Genomic DNA, 24,882 nt, shown 5'->3' with positions numbered 1-24,882 from the left:
TTTCCAATTTCTTTCTCTTTCTCTCACCACCCCCCTCTGTTCAGCATTTGAGCTCTTCCTGACTTCACTGGTGAGGCAGGAGATGAGTCAGATGCCCCGTGGGGTGTACCACTCTGCCCTGAAAAGGGGGAGCCTCCGGTCAGACCAGGGGAAAACGGTGGCAGGGATCCCAGGCTTCATGCTGAAAACCTATGAGAAGAGCAAACAGCCTGGTCTCAAACCTGGCCTGGCAGGTAGGTACCAACACACACCATCAATAAGAAAAATTCAATAACAGGGAGTCCGCTGGTCCTTAAAAAAAATCTTAAATTACTTTATTTAAGGCCTTAATAAGTCTGCTAAATTGTTGACATCCCCTGTATTGAAATATAAGGATACATTAATAAAATCAGGAATTGGCTAGTCAGTTAAAGGTATGCAAAATGAATCATTCTTGACTGCATGAGTTACTATGCATTTAGTCTACTGTTCAAGAAAATAAAGGTTACATTTCTCAAATGAATATTTATAATTTATTTGACTAGGACCAGGTTAGCTAGGTTTTCCGCAAATTTAAGTTTTATGTGATATAATGTTTGTGTTTTACAGCTGGCCTCCTTCTCTCCTTTGACTTGCCCGTCCAGACCGACCGAGATGGACGACCAATCAACCGCTTCCTCCTCAGCAGGGGGCGGAGCTACCAGCAGATGTTAGCCACTCTCATTCACGAGGTGACCTCCCCTATCTCTCTCTGGCTGAATCCCAAATCACCCCGTTCCCCTCGGCCCTCCATTTGTGCATTCACGTGCACCTCTGCCATTTGCACAAGTGTCCCAAAGCTGAGGGAGTGAAATTTATTGAGGGTGTAGGGGTTAATTAGACCCTCAGATAGCAACTTCGGACGAGCCAGCAAAGCTGCCGGCTTCAGACCAAAGTGCTATCCCGACACACACTGCGATATGTTTGGAGATTGTGCAATTTCATAGAAAAGAATGGAGAAGCGTGCCTAATTATGTTCCACATGCATGTATTTCTGATTTTGAGACTTAAATACCTCCCAAATGAAATGTTAAACTTACTGAGGTTTATATCTTGTTAAACAACAGGGGGTTTGTTCATTTGAATTGCGTTGAGTTGGTAGGGGCAAGGGGATGTCTTCTCTCTCTCTCTCTCTCTCTCTCTCTCTCTCTCTCTCTCTCTCTGTGTCTGTCTGTCTGTCTGTCTGTAGATGCCTTTCTAATTCTCCCCTATATCTTTCTTTGGTTCATGTTCTCTCTATCTACTCACATTCTCTTCTTTTTCTGTTGTCCTTACCTTTTCTGTTTCTCATTGTCTTCTCTCGCTCTTTCTTTCTCTCCGTCCGTCATCACCACTGGCTGGTTGACTTGAGAAAAGTAACCTGAACATTTACACATTTATACTTTTGTCTTTTTTATCTTGTGGCCACTGTGTCTCATCCAACAGCCATGTTTCAAACTGACAGCTGTTACGGTGACCGTATTACCGCCACACCGGCGGTCATGAGTCATGACAGCAGTCAAATTCCACGTGACCACTTAGTCACAGTAATTAGTCTTCTCCAAGCTCTGCTGCTGCTGCTGGTCATTAGTAGCCTACCAAACTTGCTAAATGCCTGGTACTCAGCACTCTATTGTCCCTCTGATCACTCTGACATCAATGCAGATGTCAATGAAAATCTAATCAAACACTTCATGAGAGCCCATGTGCTCATGTTGCGCAACATTTCTATAGGCTATGCAATTGCAATAGAAAACAGAGTGATGGCTTCTGTTAAAAAGAGCAGGAATCTATCAGCTTTCCATAGGCTAGGCCTACTATATTTATCTCTCAACTTTCTTATTTTAAGCACATTGTCTCTCTTTACGAGAGGAGTATATCCTACCTGGCAGGCATGAAAATGAACCACGTGAAAAGTGTCCTCCATTCACTATTGAAGTGCATAAATGACGTATGTTTTTCCGCTGCCCCTGTTTCGAGACAGGTGCATGATTATGCTCCATTCTCCATCAATGCAAATTTCACACATGTATTATTTAGTACATGTAAAGACAAAATTAAATCAGTAATGGTGTGATGGGTGACAATTTTAGCCCATCACTTGTGAATGATATATTATCACAGCTTAAGGCAAACAGCGCATTATTTTTTGGGGAGACTTTTTCAAATCATAGTCGCACACCTCATGTAGCCTAGCCTATATGTTTCGATGCGGTTTGTATCACAACTAAAGTGGCCAAATAACTTCTTAAAATGAAGCACATTAATCTGCTTTACAACGGGTGTAAAGCCTAACTGGCATTACATATGCAGCGGGGGAGTTTCAAGTTTGGGAAGTTCATTTTCACCTTAAAAATGCACCTTTATAATAAAACCATTACATGCATAATCACATTTGTGGTCACTTTTGAGAATGGTGTTTTCCTGCTAATGGAACATTTGCACTTATAGCATTGCTGCGCTTATAATGTGAAGAAATAGCCTAATAGTTTATCAACATTTTAAGCTAAATGTTCTCATCTGTTGCGCCAAGCTCATTGCTTAAAACATGTTTTTTGATGCTAGTGATTGTATTAATCTGGGATCCATCGCATCCTACATCTGTCCCAGACTATGTTTGGAATATTTATTTCTCACACAGAATAGAATAGGTCAACTTTTGTACTATGGGGGATAGTAGATTGACATAGGCTAGTGCTTTTGCTGTCTGTTAGACCTACTCATCTTGTTGGCTGACGGAAAGTAAATGTGGACAGTTCTTCCAACATCTTCAATATGTGCCTCGGAATTGGAAAAGTATGTGCGCAATTTGCATCCCCAATGTGTCTGTTTTCAGCTTGTGAGAAAGACCCGATCACGTGACTGAGCACCATGTGAGTAAGAGGTGCTTCGGCACATAGCCGGGAGAAGGGAATTAGAAATCCGGGAAATTCGAGGCGTTATCAAGGTGCTTCAGCACATAGCCAGGAGAAGGGAATTAGAATTCCGGGAAATTCGAGGCGTTATCAAGTGCTTGTCAAATTGTGAATGAGAGACTGATGAAGTGTGTACAGCCTGTGCAAATCATCATTAGAGTTGCATCATGCAGCCTTAGAATGTATTAAAAATCTAAACGTATGGTCCAACATTTGTGTCACAACTAAAGTTGCATAAATAACTATAAATGAAGAAAGTCGGAGATCCTGTTTCTTTGTTAACTGCTCAACACAGAATAAACGCATGGAGAAAATGTCCTTTCTGTTTTATTCAGCTAAGTTCGATTGCATTCTTCACAATATAAAGTAATGCCACAGAATTCTAAGCAAATCTTGTCTGCTAAACGAACTAGTGTAACCCACAGCCATATGGCGTAGCCATATCAGGGCCCAACATAAGGACAACTCAGAGTATGTTATTCTGTTCTTCTGAAATAGACTACATTTTCTTCATATCGTTTTCTTTAGATCTGTCTAAAATAAATAATGGATTTATTGTGTTGGTGTAGGCTATATTACATGGATTTATTAGACGTTTTAAAATGTAGATGCTCCAAAGGTCTTTATCAGTGGCTTGTAGGCTGTGTGTGGAAGCCAGGAGATGCTAAATGTGTTTATGTTAATTAACGGTCAATTACCATGAGACCAGCAGTTGTTTGCTTGACAATCACTGGCTGACAGCCCTAGTTGTACGCTCCAGTGACAGTTTAACGCATCCTCATCATACTACACAAACGGTTTATTTTAGCAGTCCACTCATCAACCTTCCCTCTCAAGTGTTTTGTTTATGAGTTGCTAGATATGTTTGTGTACACTTAGGCTTACTCACACTAGACAGGAAAAATGCTTTCTATGAATACTCCACACCAAGATGTGTGATGATCTTTGGAAACATGTACAGTTCTTTTTATATAAACGTGTTTAAAGATGGATGACCTACGTCACCATTTTCTGTTTATTTGTACAGATACATTACCGTCCAAAAGTTTAGGGTCACTTAGAAATGTCCTTGTATTTGAAAGAAAAACATGTTTTTTTTGTCCATTACAATAACATTAAATTGGTCTGAAATACATGGTAGACATTGTTAATGTTGTAAATTACTATCGTAGCTGGAAACTATTTCATGCGAGAAATTGCCAAGAAACTGAAAATGCCTAGAAGGCGAGCATCCCAGAGTCGCATCTTCATTGTTGATGTTGAGACTGGTGTTTTGCGGGTACTATTTAATGAAGCTGCCAGTTGATGACTTGTGAGGCATCTGTTTCTCAAACTAGACACTGATGTACTTGTCCTCTTGCTCAGTTGTCCACCAGGGCCTCCCACTCCTCTTTCTATTCTGGTTAGAGACAGTTTGCGCTGTTCTGTGAAGGGAGTAGTGCACAGCGTTGTACGAGATCTTCAGTTTCTTGGCAATTTCTCGCATGGAATAGCCTTCATTTCTCAGAACAAGAATAGACTGAAGAGTTTCAGAAGAAAGGTCTTTGTTTCTGGCCATTTTGAGCCTGTAATCGAACCCAAAAATGCTTATTTTCCAGATACTCAACTAGTGTAAAGAAGCCCAGTTTTATTGCTTCTTTAATCAGAACAACATATTTCAGCTGTGCTAACATAATTGCAAAAGGGTTTTCTAATGATCAATTAGCCTTTTTAAAATGATAAACTTGGATGATCTAAACCAACGTGCCATTGGAACACAGGAGTGATGGTTGCTGATAATGAGCCTCTGTACACCTATGTAGATATTCCATAAAATAAATCAGCCATTTCCAGCTACAATAGTCATTTACAACATTAACAATGTCTACACTGTGTTTCCGATCGATGTGATGTTATTTTAATTGAACAAGGACATTTCTAAGTACCCTAAACTTTTGAACGGTAGTGTGCACGTATGAATGTGCATAAATACTCAGTGTTTCTCTTCTCTGTGGTCAGGTGAACATTCAGCCATCAGAGTGGCATCGGGCCCTCCTACTACCCCAGGCCTGGCGAGGGTTCATGAGCAGAGCGTACCATGCCGTCCTACAGGTGTGTGCGTGCCGTATGAATACAGCATGTCTTTCTGTTTATCTCCATTGAGTTTCCTGGTCAATTTATGGTCATGGTTGCCGTATGAATGCGGTTGATTTGCGACCATGGTTGCTGTACCGGTATGGTGTATGTGGTTGCTGTGTGGTCATGGTTGCTGTGGTCATTAGGGCCGTCGGGCAGAGCTGGAGATGCAGCAGAAGCAAGGCAAGGAAAGTCCAGAGGAGCTGCAGTACAAACAGCACTGTGCCTGGCTCTGGTGAGAACACACACACACACACCTGTCTTTAAACATGCTGTTCTATTCCACCATAATCCAGCTCATTTTATAACAAAGCACATTCCATTGGTCCCTGTAGCCGACAGTATGACATTTTTTAAGACTATGGAACAACAGGACATAGTTGAGCTTTGCGGAGATGGTCATTTTCTGAATTACTTCCTCTGTGGCATCCACCATAAAGCCCTGTCATTTTGACTCCTCTCCCTATAATCAAAAACATCTCAGCTCTTAACACAGATTACTCTGCCCTTTACCATTGGGTAAGAGATGCAGAATTAGGCAACATTCCTGAATAAATCTAGTTAGTTTCTGTCACTGACTTACACTGGAATTACATTACAAGATTGACAATAGTGTTAATAGTTTTTGTATAGCTTCGCATGAATCTAACTATCTAATTTGGATGCCAGTCTTGTAATGTAATTCCAGTGTATCTCAGTGACAGAAACTACTAATTAGATGTATTAACTTCCTAAAACAGCTCTCTTCTCAAATGAGGGGATCATTTGAAGGCTAATCTGCCAGGAATATGGGCTACATATCAATAGTCTAAAATAGTTTCCTCTCCTCGTCACAATATTCTGGTATCTAATTATTTAAAAAAAAATATATATATATGCACTTTAGCATACACTATCCAAAGGGACTAATAGTCATACACACATACATATTTTGTATGGTTTGCCCCAGTGGGAATCGAAACCCACAATCCTGACTTTTCAAGCGCCGTGCTCTACCAACAGCGCCAAATAGGACCACTTTTCTTCTATTAATGGCTGACAGTGATGTGAGGGAAATGTGCACTGCAGATTCTTCCAAAAGGTTAACTGAAGATTCCAGGCATACTGGCATACTAAGGTGGATTAAAACAACTGGTCCATCCATCACCTCAACAGAGATCACTATACCAGTCCTTCATGAGGTAGTCACCTGGAATGCATTAAGGTGTGCCTTCTTAAATGTTAATTTGTAGAATTTCTTTCCTTCTTAATGCATTTGAGCCAATCAGTTGTGTTGTGACAAGGTAGGGCTGGTACACAGAAGATGGCCCTATTTGGTAAAGACCAAGTATTTGGTAAAAGACCAAGAACAGCTCAAATAAGCAAAGAGAAATGACAGTCCATCATTACTTTAAGACATGAAGGTCAATCAATCTGGTACATTTCAACAGCTTTGAAAGTTAATTCAAGCACAGTTGCAAAAAACATCATGCGCTATGATGAAACTGGGTCTCATGAGGACCGCCACAGGAATGGAAGACCCAGAGTTACCTATGCTGCAGAGGATAAGTTCATTCGAGTTACCAGCCTCAGAAATTGCAGGCCAAATACAGTTGAAGTCAGAGGTTTACATACACTTAGGTTGGAGTCATTTAAAAATTGTTTTTCAGCCACTCCACAAATTTCTTGTTAACATACTATAGTTTTGCCAAGTGGGTTAGGACATCAACTTTGTGCATGACACAAGTCATTTTTCCAACAATTGTTTACAGACAGATTATTTCACTTATAATTCACTGTATCACAATTCCAGTGGGTCAGAAGTTTACATACACTAAGTTGACTGTGCCTTTGATTGTGGAAAATTCCAGAAAATTATGTCATGGCTTTAGAAGCTTCTGATAGGCTTATTGACATCATTTGAGTCAGTTGGAGGTGTACCTGTGGATGAATTTCAAGGCCTACATTCAAACTCAGTGCCTCTTTGCTTGACATCATGGGAAAATCAAAAGAAATCAGCCAAGACCTCTGAGAAAAAAAATTGTAGACCTCCACAAGTCTGGTTCATCGTTGGGAGCAATTTCCAAACGCCATAAGGTACCACGTTCATCTGTACAAACAATTGTACGCAAGTATAAACACCATGGGACCACGCAGCTGTCATACCGCTCAGGAAGGAGATGCGTTCTGTCTCGTTGAGATGAACGTACTTTGTTGCGAAAAGTGCAGATCAATCTCAGAACAACAGCAAAGGACCTTGTGAAGATGCTGGAGGAAACAGGTGCAAAAGTATCTATATCCACAGTAAAACGAGTCCTATATCGACCTAACCTGAAAGGCTGCTCAGCCAGGAAGAAGCCACTGCTCCAAAACCGCCCTAGAAAAGCCAGACTACGGTTTTCAACTGCACATGGGGACAAAGATCGTGCTTTTTGGAGAAATGTCCTTTGGTCTGATGAAACAAAAATAGAACTGTTTGGCCATAATGACCATTGTTATGTTTGGAGGGAAAGGGGGAGGCTTGCAAGCCGAAGAACACCATCCCAACTGTGAAGCACGGGGGTGGCAGCATCATGTTGTGGGGTGCTTTGCTGCAGGAGGGACTGGTGCACTTCACAAAATAGATGGCTTCCCGAGGAAGGAAAATTATGTGGATTTATTGAAGCAACATCTCAAGACATCAGTCAGGAAGTTAAAGCTTGGTCGCAAATGGGTCTTCCAAATGGACAATGACACCAAGCATACCTCCAAAGTTGTGGCGAAATGGCTTAAGGACAACAAAGTAAAGGTATTGGAGGGGCCATCACAAAGCCCTGACCTCAATCCCATAGAACATTTGTGGGCAGAACTGAAAAGGCGTGTGCGAGCAAGGAGGCCTACAAACCTGACTCAGTTACACCAGCTCTGTCAGGAGGAATGGGCCATAATTCACCCAAATTATTGTGGGAAGCGTGTAGAGGCTACCTGAAACGTGTGACCCAAGTTAAACAATTTTAAAGGCAATGTTACCAAATACTAATTGAGTGTATTCTGACTTGTGACCCACTGGGAATGTGCTGAAAGAAATAAAAGCTGAAATAAATCATTCTCTCTACTATTATCCTGACATTTCACATTCTTAAAATAAAGTGGTGATCCTAACTGACCTAAAACATGGAATTTTTACTTGGATTAAATGTCAGGAATTGTGAAAAACTGAAACAATTTGAGTAAGGTGTATGTAAACTTCTGACTTCAACTGTAACTGCACGCACACCAGTGGGAACATCGGTGTCAATGCATGCTCTCAATGGGACAGACATCCGCCATGTGAGTGATGCGCTACGCTCAGATGAAAAGAGACTGTGTGCGTGCGTAATCGTAAATCAAGACATGAGAAGATGAAACGTTCATCCCCCCGTCCAGCGATAGACTCTAAATCATCCTCCCTGTCTTCCTCTCCCCTTCTCTCCCTCTATCATCTCCCTCTACACAGGGTCAGGGACCAGCTGACTGATGTTGTCAAATCTGCAGCAAAGTAAGTCTGTTTGTCTCCTCTGCATTGACATTGAATTTCCCACCGTGTCAAGTGTATGCATTAACAATGTAACTTGTCGCAATTATATTGCATTTATAATTATGGTAAGGGATTTTACCGATTGTTTGTCTGTTGATAGCTTTGGTCTCAACAAAACTGTTGGACTATTCTAGACTAGGTCAGTGCCATCATTCAAACCCTTGAAGCAGGTGCGTTTGTACTGGACTGGAACAAAATCCTGTGCGCACTTAAAGCCCCCCAACACCGGGATCGAGGAGCAGTGGCCTGTAGCCACACTGTTTGGTTGACGATGGCGGTGAGTCCTGCTACTGTTGTCATGGTAACCCTGTGTTACACCTGTGTCTCCGTGGCGATAGGGACAGTCCGGTGGTGCAGGGGAACTCCATCTTGGCTCTGAGCGGTCTGGCTTCGGTGCTGGCCAAATACGAGAGCAACATGCCCGCTGACACGGAGGGAGGACTTGGGGTAAGAGCAGACTCCACACGTTATGGGAGCATTGTATTTTATAGTACTGGTACTTACCTGGTATTAACTAGGAAATTATGTAGTGTCAAGGGATACTAGTACCCTGGTGCCTAGTAGTGTTTGTTATAATGAATCTGAAGAGAAAACAACAAATAATGCATGCTACGGGTGTTACTGTGTAATTACCATTTTACCATGTTATTTCTTATTATAAACTGGGTGGTTCAAGCCCTGAATGCTGATTGGCTGACAGCCGTGCTATATCAGCCACGGGTATGACAAAACGTTTATTTTTACTGCTCTAATTACGTTTGTAACCAGTTTATAATAGCAATAAGGCACATCGGGGGGTTGTGGTATATGGCCAATATACCACAGCAAAGGGCTGTATCCAGACACTTCGCGTTGCGTTATCCCTAAGATCAGCCCTTAGCTGTGGGTTATTGGCCATATTACCACACCCCCTCGTGCCTCATTGCTTAAGTAAATAGCTGGTCATTTCTGTACCATAAAATAAGAAAGGAGTGTCTCTGAAAGTATCCCATTGTTTTACCAGATAAATGTCCTAATAAATATGAACTGAAGAAGGACCACAGTCATCTAAAGCTTTTACCATTTGGGTGGTGCTGTAACTCTCCCCTGCCATGTTTGTTGTGGTATATGCTGTAGGTGGGCCCTGAGATCCTGTCCACATCCACCTGGCTGGCCATGGTCCTGGACACTCTCCTCAGCATCGTCAGCAGCAGCTACAAGCCCAGAGGACAAGTCTTCCCCTGGTTCCTACACGTCAGTACACCAACCAAGCACAACAACTAGAATTATCACTGAATTATGCTGGCATCTAAATCATGCTATATTGATGTTACATTATAAAAAGAAATGGAAACCTGTACACTGTTGTTGAATGTTTCTACAATACCATTCAACAGTATGGGTAGGCTTATATTTTTTTATTGTTTAATTAGTATTTTCTTCAACTTACTGATCCTACTTAGCGGTCCTACTCGGGAGAGAACACGGCCAGTGCCATCGCCCGCTCCTGTGCCGCCCTGGCCCTGTCCCTGGTGGTGCCCGTGCTGGTTGCCTGGCACAAGGACAGCGTGCCACAGGTCCTAGCCACCCTGAGGGCGGGGCTTCCCGGCTCGCCCACCGCAGACGACTCCCAGGCCGTCCAGTTCCACTCTGGCCTGGCCCTGGGCATGCTGCTGTCCTGCCTGCACCAGGAGAGGCTCAGGTAGGAGGCTTGCCATGGGGGTAGAGATGGGGTGGTGTGTGTGTGAGAATTGACTCTTGAGGTGTGTGTGCGTGTTTATTTGTTTGTTTGTTTGTATTGTGACATTGGATGTCATCGGGTGTTATTGTGTTTCTGTGTTTTTCCAAATCATTCCCTCTGTTCCTCCCTTCTATCTCTCTGGTTCAGTGATGTGTCAGGTCAGAAGATCACAGAGCTGTTGATGAGTTCTCTAGACACTCTGGAAGCCTGCTGCTTTGACAGCAACCTGGAGTACAAGTGAGTGTGACTGAATTGCACCTAAAAAAGTGTTCAATAAATATAAGATATGAGAATGGCTGGATTGACACTGCCCTACCATCTTATACAGTGTATTCAGACCCCTTGACTTTTTCCACGTTTAGTTAACGTTACAGCCTTATTCTAAAATTGATTAAATTCATCAAAATAAAAACAATCAATCTACAAACAATTCCCCAAAATAAGAATGTGAAAACACGTTTTTAGAAATGTTGGCTAATTATTTAAAAAAAAAATGTAAACATACCTTATTTACATAAGTATTCAGACCCTGCTATGAGATTTGAAATTGAGCATAGGTGCTTCCTGTTTCCATTGATAATCCTTGATGTTTCTATAACTTGATTGGAGTCCACCTGTGGTGTATTCTATTGATTGGACATGAGTTGGAAAGGCACACAGCTTTCAATATAAGGTCCCACAGTTGACAGTGCATGTTAGAGCAAAAACCAATCCATGAGGTCGAAGGAATTGTACATAGAGCTCCGAGCCAGAATTGTGTCGAGGCACAGATCTTGGGAAGGGGACCAAAACATTTCTGCAGCATTGAAGGTCCTCAAGAACACAGCGGCCTGAATCATTCTTAAATGGAAGAAGTTTGGAACCACCAAGACTCTTCTTAAAACTGTCCGCCCGGCCAAACAGAGCAATCGGGAGAGGGGACAAGGGCCTTGGTCAGTGGGATGACCAAGTACCTATGGTCACTCTGACAGAGCTTCACTTCCTCTGTGGAGATGGGAGAACCTTCCAGAAGGACAACCATCTCTGCAGCACTCCACCAATCAGGCTTTTATGGTGGGTGGCCAGACAGAAGCCACTCCTCAATAAAAAGCACATGACAGCCCAATTTGAGTTTTCCAAAAGGCACCTAAAGGACTCTGACCATAAGAAACAAGATTCTCTGGTCTGATGAAACCAAGATTGGCCTGAATGCCAAGCGTCATTTCTGGGGGAAACCTGCCACCATCCCTACGGTGAAGCATGGTGGTGGCAGCATCATGCTGTAGGGATGTCTTTCATCGTCAGAGACAGGGAGACTAGTCAGGATCAAGGGAAAGATGAACGGAGCAAATTACAGAGAGATCCTTGATGAAAACCTGCTCCAGAGCTCTCAGGACCTCAGACTGGGGCAAAGGTTAACCTTCCAACAGGACAACGACCCTAAGCACACAACCAACACAACACAGGAGTGCCTTTGGGACAAATCTAAATGTCCATGAGTGGCCCTGCCAGAGCCCGGACTTGAACCCGGTCGAGGATTTCTGGAGAGACCATAAAATAACTGTGCAGCGACGCTGCCCATCCAACCTGACAGACCTTGAAAGGATCTGCAGAGATGAATGGGAGAAACTCCCCAAATACAGGTGTGCCAAGCTTGTAGCATCATACCCAAAAAGACTCGAGCCTGAAATCGCTGCCAATGATTCTGAATATTTACTGTACCAGTCAAAAGTTTAGACACACCTACTCATTCCAGGGTTTTTCTTTGTACTATTTTCTACATTGTAGAATAATAGTGAAGACAACAACTATGAAATAATACACATGGAATCATGTAGTAACCAAAAAAGTGTTGAACAAATCAAAATATATTTGAGATTCTTCAAATTGCCACCCTTTGCCTTGATGACAGCTTTGCACACGCTTGGCATTCTCTCAACCAGCTTCATGAGGTAGTCACTTGGAATGCGTTTCAATTAACAGGTGTGCCTTGTTAAAAGTAAATTTGTGGAATTTATTTCCTTCAATGCGTCTTTCCTCAAGCCGATCAGTTATGTTTTGACAAGGTAGGGGTGGTTTACAGAAGATAGCCCTATTTAGTAAAATACCAAGTCCATATTATTACAAGAACCGCTCAAATAAGCAAAGAGAAACAACAGTCCATCATTACTTTATGACATTAAAGTCAGTCAATCCAGAAAATGTCAAGAACATTGAAAGTTTCTTCAAGTGCAGTCTCAAAAGCCATCAAGTGCTATGATGAAACTGGCTCTCATGAGGACCTCCACAGGAATGGAAGACCCTGAGTTACCTCTGCTGTAAAGAGTTCAAGTAACAGACACATCTCAACATCAACTGCTCAGAGGAGACTGCGTGAATCAGGCGTTCATGATTGAATTGCTGCAAAGAAACCACGACTAAAGGACACCAATAAGAAGAAGAGACTTGCTTGGGCCAAGAAACACAAGCATTTTTCATTTTGCTCTGATGAGTCCAAATTTGAGATATTTGGTGAGATGCAGAAGACGGATGATCTCGGTGAACGGATGATCTCCACATGTGTGGGTCCCACCGTGAAGCATGGAGGAAGAGTTGTGGGGGTGCTTTGCTGGTGACACTGTCTTGATATATTTAGAATTCATGGCACACTTTAACCAGCATGGCTACCTCATCATTCTGCAGCGATACACCATCCCATCTGGTTTGTGCTTAGTGGGACTATCGTTTGTTTTTCAACAGGACAATGACCCAAAACACACCTCCAGGCACACCTCCAGACTTTTTGACCAAGAAGGAAAGTGATGGAGTGCTACGTCAGATGACCTGGCCTCCACAATCACCCGACCTCAACCCAATTGAGATGGTTTGGGATGAGTTGGACTGCAGAGTAAAGGAAAAGCAGCCAACAAGTACTCAGTATATGTGGGAACTCCTTCAAGACTGTTGGAAAAGCATTCCAGTTGAAACTGGTTGAGAGAATGCCAAGAGTGTGTAAAGCTGTCATCAAGGCAAAGGGTGGCTTCTTTAACACTTTTTTGGTTACTACATGATTCCGTATGTGTTATTTCATAGTTTTAATGTCTTCAATATTATTCTACAATGTATTAAATATTAGAAATAAAGGAAAACCCTTGAATGAGTGGGTGTGTCCAAAGTTTTGACTGGTACTGTATGTAAATGTGATATTTAAGTTTTTTAATTGTAATACATTTGCAAAAATTTAAGAAAATGTTAAGTCAAGGGGTCTGGGGGTCAGCGAACGCGCTGTATGTGCGCATGCGTGCGTATGAGGTGGCAAGCTTTCAGTTTGTGCAACAATGTACTCCCCTACTATTGTCCGTTTTCCACTACCTCTTCTTTCTCCAGTGCGGGCTGTGTGCTGGGACTAGGCCTGGTGCTCGGGGCCCTTAGTGGCAGTGGACAGACAGAACACCGGGCCCGTGTGGGCCTCACCCTGGACAAGCTGCTGGAGGCCCTACAGGGGGACAGCAGCAGTCAGGGTCGCATGCTGCAGGAGGTATGGCCCAAATCTTCATATTAGTTTATATCTCATTCACTGCTATTTTACTCTGTAGGGTCAGATTTGACACCTGAAACAGGATTCATAACGATGTCTTCCCTTAAATAAATAATTTATAAGGTTATTAACAGATAATATGTATAGTGTGCTCGCTCACCTTTTATGAATCATTATTATTTTTTTTTTAAATGTCCATATGCTATCTCCTTCCCTCATTCCTTTCCTCCCTCCCTCCCTCCCTCCCTCCCTCCCTCCCTCCCTCCCTCCCTCCCTCCCTCCCTCCCTCGCTCCCTCCCTCCCTCCCTCCCTCCCAAGGTGTTGGCCTACTCTGTAGCAGGTGTGGGGGTGGCAGCCTTCAGTGGAGGGGTAGTTGATGCCCTTAAATCAGAGGAGATCATGAGCACTCTCCGTAGCATGACAGAGGAGAGCCAGCAGGTGAGATGGTACATTTTCATGAGTGTGCGAGGTTTGTGTGTGTGTGTGCAATGTTGTTAATCTACAACTATACGTCTTTCCTGTGTTGTCCAGACTCCAGGTTTCTCATTGGCTCTTGGCGTGGTTGTTCATGGTCTGTCATCCTGCGGCCACGGCAAGGCAGAGGACATCCAACCCCGCCTTCTGGATGCCTGGATCAAGATCCTACTGGCTGAGGTACTGGAACGACAACCAGGGCAGAGCAAACGTTTACCTATGTTCCAAACAAGCTATTTAAACAATGGGCCTGGCATTGCAAGTTATTCATGCCAATGAACAGTGTGAGTCCGGCTGTAATTAATTGAGTGTGCTCTCCTCCCCTGTGTTGCAGGGCTGTCCCACCATGCAGAGGCTGGCTGCTGTCAACGGCCTGGTGGCTCTGGTGGGATCAGAGACTGGCATCCTTCAGGTGAGTCTTCCTACATGCAGTGCTGTACTGTACAAATACAAAAGGTAATCCTCCCAAATGAACAGTTCAAAAACTTCCCCCTAGAAAGAGCCAAACACCTATTTATGGCTTTACATGTGCAATGGTAGAGTGTGTTCTAAGTGAATATAAGCAAAGAGTATGGATATACTAACAAGATGTCTCCCCGGCCCTAACAATGGGAGTCGTCGTCGACAAAGCAGCACGGCAGGCTGTCTAGCTCCCACCTATCCTTTCTTTGGATTGGCGGATACATCTCATTATTGTAATCCTTTTTTGAATATTCAATGAAAGTTGTTGAAGTCAACTGCCTGAATTCAATGGAGAGAGATGCTGTGCTACTAACCTCATGTCATGAATATGCATGGCCATCTCGAAACAACTCCGATATAAAGTATTTTTTCTCAAAGTTGCCAGGATGTCACGTGTCCTACTTATATCAGTACACTCGTAACAACTTAAGCATTACAAAACTTCTATAGATCCATTAAACCTCACTTAGCAAATAAGCCATATTTTTGGGGGGACCAAATTCGACACACTCTCATTGACCTCCATACAAAAACTCCTTGCTTGGCGAAACAACGTCACCTGCTGGTGGGAAACTGATTTTATGCCCAAGTGGGCCTCTCTCTTTCTCTTCCTCTCTGTAAAAAGTGACAATGTGTGTCTGTTCTCTCCCTTCTAGCTGAAGAATGAATCTGAGCAGTCCTCCCAGCAGCAGTCCAGAATGAACGAGGTCATACGGGCCATCACACAGGTAAGAACGTTGATTGATTGAGGACGTTTACTGTCCTTCAAGAGGATGTTGTTTTAACAGCTCACAAGGGACATGCATAAAGCAAGAAACAAGCAACAAACTAACACTGCTCCTGTCTTTCACCTGTAGATCATCACATTCTCAGGGGCCATCGGGCTGCAGTCTAACAGTGCCTGTCTGGTGGGGCATCTCCACCTGGCCCACATGTCCACCAGCCACAGCCGCACAGCAGGTAAGGACCACACAACAACATGCCTCAGACCTAACATACCTAGAGATTTGTGGCTTCATAGAGATCCTATAATTCAGTGGTTCTATACCAGTGGTCACCAACCTTTTCTGAGTCAAGATCACTTTCTGAGTCAAAATGCATGCCGAGATCTACCACTCTGATTTCTTTTCATTAACATGACTTAAAAAATGTAAGCCTATGCAATATTAACCAATTAAAAACAGTACTGTAGAAATTAGGTTTGTGCAGTAAGCTATCGTCCCAATTCATTATCACCACATACTGGCTTTGCTTCAATTGACCTGCCTATGCATTGCTGTTCGGGACATTAAAACTATACAAACAAAATTTGAGGTAGGCTATATGATCACACCGGTAATAGAGCCATTGGTGTAGTACTTGTGAGGCACAGCTGAGTGAGCATACATTTAAATAATTATATTTTTATTTTACTGGGCTGGTGCCTGCATCTGATGGTCAGTCTCAGCGGAGGGAGAGAGCAGCAGACTGAGGGTCCGTCTCTCAACATCCCTCCGCTTTCCCTTTCCTCCACTGACACTGACCAAAAAAGGGACACTGTCTTCCAGCTGATGGCGAAACTCGAGTCACACCGCATTATTTCTGCCTCATGTACAAATTAATGTTGTTACACCTATAAAAAGAGAAAGTGAAATATTCCTTGATATTAAAAAAGACCCAAGTCGCTAATAATAACAACAACTCCCCAGACCTTAATCCCATTGAGAACTTGTGGTCAATCCTCAAGAGGCGGGTGGACAAACAAAAACCCACAAATTCTGACAAACTCCAAGCATTTATTATGCAAGAATGGGCTGCCAGCAGTTAGGATGTGGCCCAGAAGTTAATTGACAGTATGCCAGGGCGGATTGCAGAGGTCTTGAAAAAGAAGGATCAACACTGCAAATATTGACTCTTTGCATCAACTTCATGTAATTGTCAATAAAAGCCTTTGACACTTATGAAATGCTTGTAATTATACTTCAGTATTCCGTAGTAATATCTAAAGACACTGAAGCAGCAAACTTTGTGGAAATTAATATTTGTATCATTCTCAACTTTTGGCCACGACTGTAGATACACTTTCCTTCTCATTCATTACTGCTGCACTGCTTGTTGTAGCGCTGAGTGATAATAGGAAGAACAGGAATTTTATGGATTATAGAAGTGTTGAATACAAAGTGTTGACAGTGCTGAGTAAGAACACTCATAAAAAACAGCATCTCTTTGCTGTATTCGTTGACCGTCTCTCTCTAGTAATGCTTTTAAACGTTTTGAAATCTCACAGTATCAATTTTGGCGTAGCTTTCTTTTATGTCTGCTTCATTATTGCAGACTCGGTCATCTGAGCAATCTGATTGGCCAGCGGGAACATAGTGCACTTGATTTCCTCTCCAGGCCCACCGGGAAGGCAGAGTTTGTACCTTTAGACATATGAAAGGGCAACAGTTTGCCTACCCGAATAGAGAAAAGGACTCATTCTCCTGTTATGTGTCACTGTGTTTACCGCAATGAGCATGGAGAAAAGAAAGAAAACCAGAGAATTAGCTGAGGAGGTCAAGACACAAGATTGTAGCCAAGCGTTGACAATCTCAAGGCTACAAGTCCATCTCCAGAGACCTCGATGTTCCTGTTTCCACCATACGTAATGTTATCATGAAGGTTAGGGCCCATGCCACTGTAGCCAGCCTCACTGGACGTGGCCGCAAGAGAACTTGATGGAAGACTGCAGCGAAGGATTGTTTGAATGGTGGAGAATGCACCTCGATCAACTGCCACACAGACTCAAGCGGACCATCAGACACAAAGGTATGACAGTTTCAACTCACACCATCCGTCGCCAACTCAATGAAAGGGGGTTATATGGTAATACACCCAGGAGGAACCCACTGCTGCGAGAGAGACATGCGAAAGCCAGACTGCAATTTGCCAAAACACACCTGAACATGCCAAGATCCTTCTGGGAGAATGTCCTCTGGACAGATGAGACCAAATTAGAGTTTTTTTGGCCAAGCACACCATCTCTCTGTTTACAGAAAACAAAATGGAAGTTTTCAACGAAAAGTACATCTTCCCTACAGTCGAACATGGAGGAGGTTCAGTGATGTTTTGGGGTTGCTTTGCTGCCTCATGGCATCATGAAATCAGGAGAATACCAAGGCATTTTGGAGCACAATGTCGGACCCAGTGTCAGAAAGCTGGGTCTCCGTCAAAGGTCATGGGTCTTCCAGCAGGACAATGACCCCAAACACACTTCAAAAATCACCCAGGAATATTTTCAAGACAAAACTCTGGACTGTGCTGAAGTAGCCAGCAATGAGTCAAGATCCTAAATCCCATTGAAAACTTGTGGAGAGATCTGAAAACAGTAGTTGGGAGAAGGCACCCTTCAAATCTTGGAGAACTGAAGCAGTTCTCAGAAGAGTGGGCCAAACTGCCAGTACAAAGGTGCAGGAAGCTCATTGATGGCTATAGGAAGCGCTTGATTGCAGTAATTATGACTAAAGGCTGTGCTACCAAATATTAAGTCTAGGGTATCAATAATGCCATTTGTTTATTTTCTGATTTACTTCATAGTTGAAGTGTACCTATGATGAAAATTACAGGCCTCTCTCGTCTTTTTAAGTAGGAGAACTTGCACAATTGGTGGCTGACTAAATACTTTTTTGCCCCACTGTATTAAGTTCTGAATGAAAAACAAACGTTCTGTAATATTAACAATTAAATAAATTGTGGAGACCAAACGCTTTGATCAATTTCAACTTATTTTTAGTGAAAATTGTGAGTTACTTGAAAAAAGTGCAAGGGTGCCAATATTTTTGGCCACGACTGTATGTACTTCTATGCATGACTCAGTATTTTCTTTTAAATACTTTAGGTAGACTTAGCTTGCCCCGTGTAACACAACTAATGGAGTCGTGCTAAACGTGTAAATCCTGCCCCTTCCAATGCATTAGAAAAAGCTTAGTCAAGCACCTCTCTCTCTCTCTCTCTCTCAGTGCCCCAGGACTTCAGTTACCTCCCAGAGAAGAGTGTTATCAGATCTGTTGTGGACTTCCTCACCGAGGCAGGAAAGAAAGGTCCAGAGTTTGCCCACCCTAGCCTGGTGAAGACAGCCCTGTCCTCCCTGGCCACAGTGGGAGGGAGTTACCAGTACCCCCCTGTCAACTGGAGCGCCATCCTGTCCCCTCTCATGAGGCTCAACTTTGGTACTGTGATACCCTCCCCACCTATCTGTTCCACATAGTCATACACTTCACAAACACGCAGATAAATGATATGGCCTCCTTGTAAAAGAGATGTTCATCTCAGTAGGAAAGGATAAATACGTACACACAGTGAAAGCCTAGCAATCATGGATTAGCAAAATACATGTTATTTTCCCAACAGGTGAGGTGGTCCAACACCAATGTATAGAGCTGGCATCCAACCAAGCCCAGTCTTCCCAGAGTGCATCTCTCTTCCTGGGGGTGTGGCTGAGCCCACCCCTGGTCCACAGTCTTAGTGTGAGTCCTCCATAACCCCATTTGTAATCCTCTATGAATATGCCATTCAGGGATTTTCAATTCTGAATGTCAGTGGATCGTCAAAGTACTATGGGTTTCATTTTCTCCCAGGAAGTTTATTGGTCAATTATTGTTTGGCCAGACATTACAGCTTGTAATAACCCCCCCTCTGGGAACGAAGTGAAGAGTGCGAGCCCTCCATTCATTCTTCCTCCACGGTTCTCTTCCCCCTAGATGTGGACGCGAGGTCACCTGTACGACAATCTCTCTGTATGGATGAAGCACGTGTCGGAGGACAAGCTTCAGGTTTACGTGGAGACCCTGGGTCTGCAGCAGTTCCAGCAGGACGTCCGGCCCCAGCGCCTGGCCATCTGTTTGTCCCTCCTCCGGGGCCTGGCACAGGCCATGGCCCTCCCCAACCCGCCCAACACCGTCTGGGCCGTCCTGTGTACTACTATAGAGAAGATCTTCAACGTACTCCCCAACCACATACAGGCAGGGAAATCTTTGTTTTTTTAGACAAGTACACCTGTCACTTATTCTTCTTAGTCAATCACACGACAAGAAATGGCTGTGTGTGCAAGACTAGTGATCACTAAGCATTATTGAATATCGACCATGCACTGAGATGTATCCATGGTTTATTGTAGGACCAAGAGGTGCACCTGTACGTGGGAGTCTCCAAATGTCTGTCCGAGTTGGCTGACACAGAGATCGACCGCATCGCCCAAGTCACAGAGGTACTGATTGTCGCCTCACCCCATGCGTCATTAAAATCAACCTTCCCCAAAACCAATGTTGTCTTCCTGCTGCGTTTCTATTTTGTCCGATATCAATCACATCCCTTCTTTGAGTGATGTGTTGCTCTCTTGCCTCCTCTACAGGAACAGATGGAGAAGACCAGCTTCATCCTGGCTCACCTCACCTCTCAGGGCCGAGTGCCACTCCTGGGCCTCAACGATGTCATCGCGGCCGTGCTCCGGGGTTGGTCCAGCCACAAGGTGGGCTGGCTCCTCCTGCAGACTTTCTACCAATGCCGTCTGGCCGCCAGCCCCAACACAGGTCAGCCCAACAACCAATCAGCTTTCAGGGCTGGCGGATTTCAACGTTGTGCTTGAACTGATCTGACCTTTTAGACCTATAGAAGTGCCAAGGGGGGTCAGGGGTATTTGCAAAGTGTTTGTAATATACTGCATTGATCGTTTATTGGTAAATGAAGTACTCCTAAAGTGTTTTCGTTCTAGCTGCAAAAGCACACATGACTTGAAATACTTTGCGAATCCATTCTCTTTATTAGTTGGATTGCGTGTGCTTGTGCAGGTTTAGAAGGAAACCCTGATTTATAACAAGTACACTTTCTAGGTGTGTCCAAACGAATGGAGTGGCTTTTGGAGCTGATGGGACTCATAAGAAATGTTGCTTACGGAGTGACCGCTGTCAAGTGTGGAGACACCAGGCAGGTCAGTAAAGTATTTTAACACTATTCTCAGAAACACATACACAGGTGCTGTGTTATTTCTCTCTCTCTCTCTGTGTGTGTGTGTGTGTGTGTGTGTGTGTGTGTGTGTGTGTGTGTGTGTGTGTGTGTGTGTGAATTGATACATGGGACAGCTGGTATGTTTAGAGTTCACGTGCAGGTGTGATATTGGTACAGTGAGCTCAAAGTATTGGGACAGTAACTTTCTCACTCATCATTATTCACGGTTCATTTAGGATTATCCACAATTCATTCAGGATTATCCGTAATCATGGTTGCATTCACATTAATGTAGAAGTGTTTAGAAATATATTCTATTTTGATTTACGATAAAAGTAACTCCAAAAAGACACACTATTTACCATTTATTTTGATTGGGTATAAATAATCTGAAACACAACCAAAACAAACAGCAAATGAATCCAACAAATGTGTAGTCACAAGCTTGATGTAGTCATTGCGTGCCATGAATATGGGACCAAATACTTAATGTTTGACTACTTTAATACACATACGGTGCAATAATTCAGACACCTTCCCTTTTTCCACATTTTTGTTAAGTTAACAGCCATATTCTAAAATGGATTCAATTATTTAAAACAAATCCTCATCTACACACTACCCCATAAATGACAATGAGAAAACAGTTTTTTAGATATTTTTGCACATGTATTAAAAATATAAAACTGATATCTTATTTACATAAATATTCAGGCCATTTGCTATGAGACTTGAAATTGAGCTCAGGTGCATCTTGTTTCCATTGATCATCCTTGAGATGTTTCTACAACTTTATTGGAGTCCACCTGTGGTAAATTCAATTGATTGGACATGATTTAGAAAGGCACACAGCTGTCTATATAAGGTCCCACAGTTGACAGTGCATGTCAGAGCAAAAACCAAGCCATGATCTGGTGAAGGGTACCAAAAAATGTATGCAGTATTGAAGGTCCCCAAGAACACAGTGGCCTCCATCATTCTTAATTGGAAGATATTTGTAACCACCAACACTCTTCCTAGAGCTGGCCGACCAGCCAAAATAAGCAATCGGGGGAGAAGGGCCTTGGTCAGGGAGGTGACCAAGAACCCATTAGTCACTCTGACAGAGCTCCAGGCTGTGTTCCTCTGTGGCGATGGGAGAACATTCCAGAAGGACAACCATCTCTGCAGCACTCCACCAATCAGGCATTTATGGTAGAGTGGCCTTACGGAAGCCACTCCTCAGTAAAAGGAACATGACAGCCCACTTGGAGTTTGCCAAAAGGGACCTAAAGGACTCTGACCACAAGAAACAAGATTTTCTGGTCTGATGAAACCAAGATTGAACTCTTTGGCCTGAATGCCAAGTGTCACGTCTAGAGGAAACCTGGCACCAATCCCCCACGGTGAAACATGGTAGTGGCAGCATCATGCTGTGGGGATGTTTTTCAGCAGCAGGGACTGAGAGACTAGTCAGGATCGAGGGAAAGATGAACGGAGCAAATTACAGAGAGGTCCTTGATGAAAACCTGCTCCAGAGTGCTCAGGACCTCAGACTGGGGTGAAGGTTCACCTTCCAACAGGACAAGGACCCTAAGCACACAGCCAAGACAACGCAGGAGTGGCTTAGGGACAAGTCTCCAAATGTCCTTGAATGGCCATGCCAGAGCCCGGACTTGAACCCGATTTAATATCTCTGGAGAGCCTTGAAAATAGCTGTGCAGCAACGCTCCCCATCAAACCTGACAGAGCTTGAGGATCCGCAGAGAAGAATGGGAGAAACTCCCCAAATAATCTCGCTGCCAAAGGTGCTTCAACAAAGTACTGACCAAAGGGTCTGAATACTTGTGTAAATGTGATATTTCAGTTTTTTATTTTCAATAAATTTTCTAACATTTCTAAAAAAACAGTTTTTGCTTTGACATTATTGGGTATTGTGTGTAAAACAATTTAATCAATTGTAGAATACGGCTGTAAAGTAACAATGTGGGAAAAGTTAAGGGGTCTGAATACTTTCTGAATGTATTGTATACACTTTCGGTCCCCTAAAATGGGGGGACTGTGTACAAAAGGTGCTGTAAATTCTAAATGGTTCACCTGATATGGATGAAAATACCCTCAAATTAAAGCTGACCGTCTGCATGTTAACCTCACTGTCATTGTATATTTTCAATTCCAAAGTGCTGGAGTAGATAGCCAAAACAACAACAACATTTGTCACTGTCCCAATACTTTTGGAGGTCACTGTATGTGCTGCAGGTCTGTAGTTGAATGGCTATCATTCAGGAATTACTTTGGAATGTCAACCCTCGTGAAGTTGTAGCTGTGGTATTTCAAGGAATGGTATGATTTCTGACTTCTATTTGTTAGCATTGGTATGCTTTTATAGTCGTTTAATTGCCAAGTGCACAGTGTGTAGTCTTTAAATCAGGTAGTCTATTTGTGTGTTGCATATACTTGGGCTGAATAACCTGGACTCCATTACCCCATCATCCTGTGCAGGCCACTGACTTCCTGCTCCAGGTATTCGCTGCGGCGGTGATCTCCTGGGGCGACCACACCATGCCCCTCCTTCTGGGCGTTAGGACTCAGTGGTTTCCATGGCAGCAGGGGTCAGAGCCGCCTGGTCTACCTCACGCTCTCTACGGTGATGCCGTGCTGGCCGAGCAGTCAGTCTCGCTATGCCTGTTGGGATTGCCCCACAGCCTGAGGCAGCTATTGGCTAAAGAGCCCTGGAGGGAACAGTCACAGAAGGTAGGTCCCCAACCTCCACACATTGATCATTTTGTTTGTGTGATGACAATGAGGTTTACTATGTGGAAACAGATCACAAAAGACAATACTACGCACTGCTCTAACCTAAACAAAATAAGAGATGAATAATGTCAGTGAATTGGTAGCAGACGGTGTTTACCTATAAGAAAACTTTTTTTGTGTGATTCTTAGTTCATAGATTGGCTTTTCAGCATCACTGAAGGTCCGGAAACTGGTCTGTCAGAGACTTCCATCAACACTGCCAAAGGTGAGACACAGCGCCACAAAGCTCAATGTCCAATTCATAATATGGTCATTTAGCAGACATTATATGGAAAAATAGGAAGTACATGCAGTATTTCAAGACAAAAGGGCTTTTTGATTTTGACCACTGGTTTCTCACACCCCACTGATATTTCTCTCCCCTTTCTGTACAGCTGCCTTGCTGGCTCTGAAGTCCTCCACGGATTTCAAGAAAAAAGCGGTGTGGACGCGAGCGTACGGTTGGTGACCTGGGCCAACTTCCTGCTTTCCTCTGGGCTCACAGGAAGTGACATCACAGCCATTCGGCCCAGCCTGACCTTCTTCAGCTTTGACGCTTCAAACACTCACTGCCTTGGTCTGCATGTAGCAGTATATTGTGGGCGGTATCCCAGGGTAGCAGCCGCAGAGGTGACTTGGGGGTTAGGGATGGAATTTGAGAGGGAGGAAAAGAAGAATTCCCCCACTCTGAGGTGTCCTGCTTAAAGCTATAATCCTTGATTGTTTTGGTAAAAAGCTGAGGGATGGGCCTGAAGAAATGTAACCGCTCTCAAATTCATAGACCGAGCTATGGATGCAAGGACTGACCATCCATTATATCAACATTATAGTTTGAACTATGTTTTGAGGCTATACAGTGTTTGGTTAATTTATTTTTTACTTTGGAGTAGATTTTGGGTTCTGATAAAGTACAACAATTGAACAAAACTCATGAGGCAAGTTACAGTCTTCAAGAATCAATGGGTATATATAAAATATGGATGAAGCAACTAAGGAATCTAGCCTTGTGGAGATAGTCTAGACACCCCTGTGCCTGCCCTGGCTTTAAGGTGGGCTTTCGACAGTGGGATGGTTTGGCCATGAAACAATCTATTTTCCCCCATGACAAGGTGTGTGTGTGTGTGTGTGTGTGTGTGTGTGTGTGTGTGTGTGTGTGTGTGTGTGTGTGTGTGTGTGTGTGTGTGTGTGTGTGTGTGTGTGTGTGTGTGTGTGTGTGTGTGTGTGTGTGTGTGTGTGTGTGTGTGTGTGTGTGTGTGTGTGTGTGTGTGGATCATTCCTGCCACTTGTACTGTGCAATTGTTTGCTTTACTAACATTACTGAGAAAAAGACTTGTTGTGCAACACTGAGTTCCTCATTAAAACACTTGAGATGTTAACACACACTGATTTGCTGATGCTTTGTTCATTTTAGACTAAGTAGTGCTTAGATTGG

At 43.4% G+C, this 24,882-nt stretch overlaps 1 protein-coding gene across 2 annotated transcripts in view; it reads left to right on the top strand.

The window, feature by feature from the left end:
* focad (focadhesin) overlaps window positions 1-24,832 on the top strand; it is a 63,459-nt gene extending 38,627 nt beyond the window's left edge. For both annotated transcript variants that reach the window (XM_021615174.2, XM_021615173.2), the window contains exons 20-43: window positions 45-233; window positions 589-710; window positions 4,911-5,003; window positions 5,174-5,262; window positions 8,482-8,523; window positions 8,901-9,009; window positions 9,679-9,795; window positions 10,005-10,243; window positions 10,430-10,519; window positions 13,628-13,778; window positions 14,097-14,216; window positions 14,310-14,432; window positions 14,587-14,664; window positions 15,371-15,442; window positions 15,572-15,674; window positions 18,692-18,901; window positions 19,083-19,198; window positions 19,433-19,693; window positions 19,849-19,938; window positions 20,083-20,260; window positions 20,561-20,658; window positions 23,157-23,408; window positions 23,601-23,676; window positions 23,846-24,832. In XM_021615174.2, coding sequence (XP_021470849.2) covers window positions 45-233; window positions 589-710; window positions 4,911-5,003; window positions 5,174-5,262; window positions 8,482-8,523; window positions 8,901-9,009; window positions 9,679-9,795; window positions 10,005-10,243; window positions 10,430-10,519; window positions 13,628-13,778; window positions 14,097-14,216; window positions 14,310-14,432; window positions 14,587-14,664; window positions 15,371-15,442; window positions 15,572-15,674; window positions 18,692-18,901; window positions 19,083-19,198; window positions 19,433-19,693; window positions 19,849-19,938; window positions 20,083-20,260; window positions 20,561-20,658; window positions 23,157-23,408; window positions 23,601-23,676; window positions 23,846-23,919 — 3,092 coding nt within the window. In that variant the 3' untranslated portion in view covers window positions 23,920-24,832. The remainder of the gene's footprint in view (window positions 1-44; window positions 234-588; window positions 711-4,910; window positions 5,004-5,173; window positions 5,263-8,481; window positions 8,524-8,900; window positions 9,010-9,678; window positions 9,796-10,004; window positions 10,244-10,429; window positions 10,520-13,627; window positions 13,779-14,096; window positions 14,217-14,309; window positions 14,433-14,586; window positions 14,665-15,370; window positions 15,443-15,571; window positions 15,675-18,691; window positions 18,902-19,082; window positions 19,199-19,432; window positions 19,694-19,848; window positions 19,939-20,082; window positions 20,261-20,560; window positions 20,659-23,156; window positions 23,409-23,600; window positions 23,677-23,845) is intronic.
* The last annotated feature ends 50 nt before the right edge of the window (window positions 24,833-24,882 follow it).

Source organism: Oncorhynchus mykiss, chromosome 9, assembly GCF_013265735.2.
Source record: "Oncorhynchus mykiss isolate Arlee chromosome 9, USDA_OmykA_1.1, whole genome shotgun sequence".
Classification (NCBI taxonomy): Eukaryota; Metazoa; Chordata; class Actinopteri; order Salmoniformes; family Salmonidae; genus Oncorhynchus; species Oncorhynchus mykiss.
This window is presented reverse-complemented; position numbering and strand designations above follow the sequence as displayed.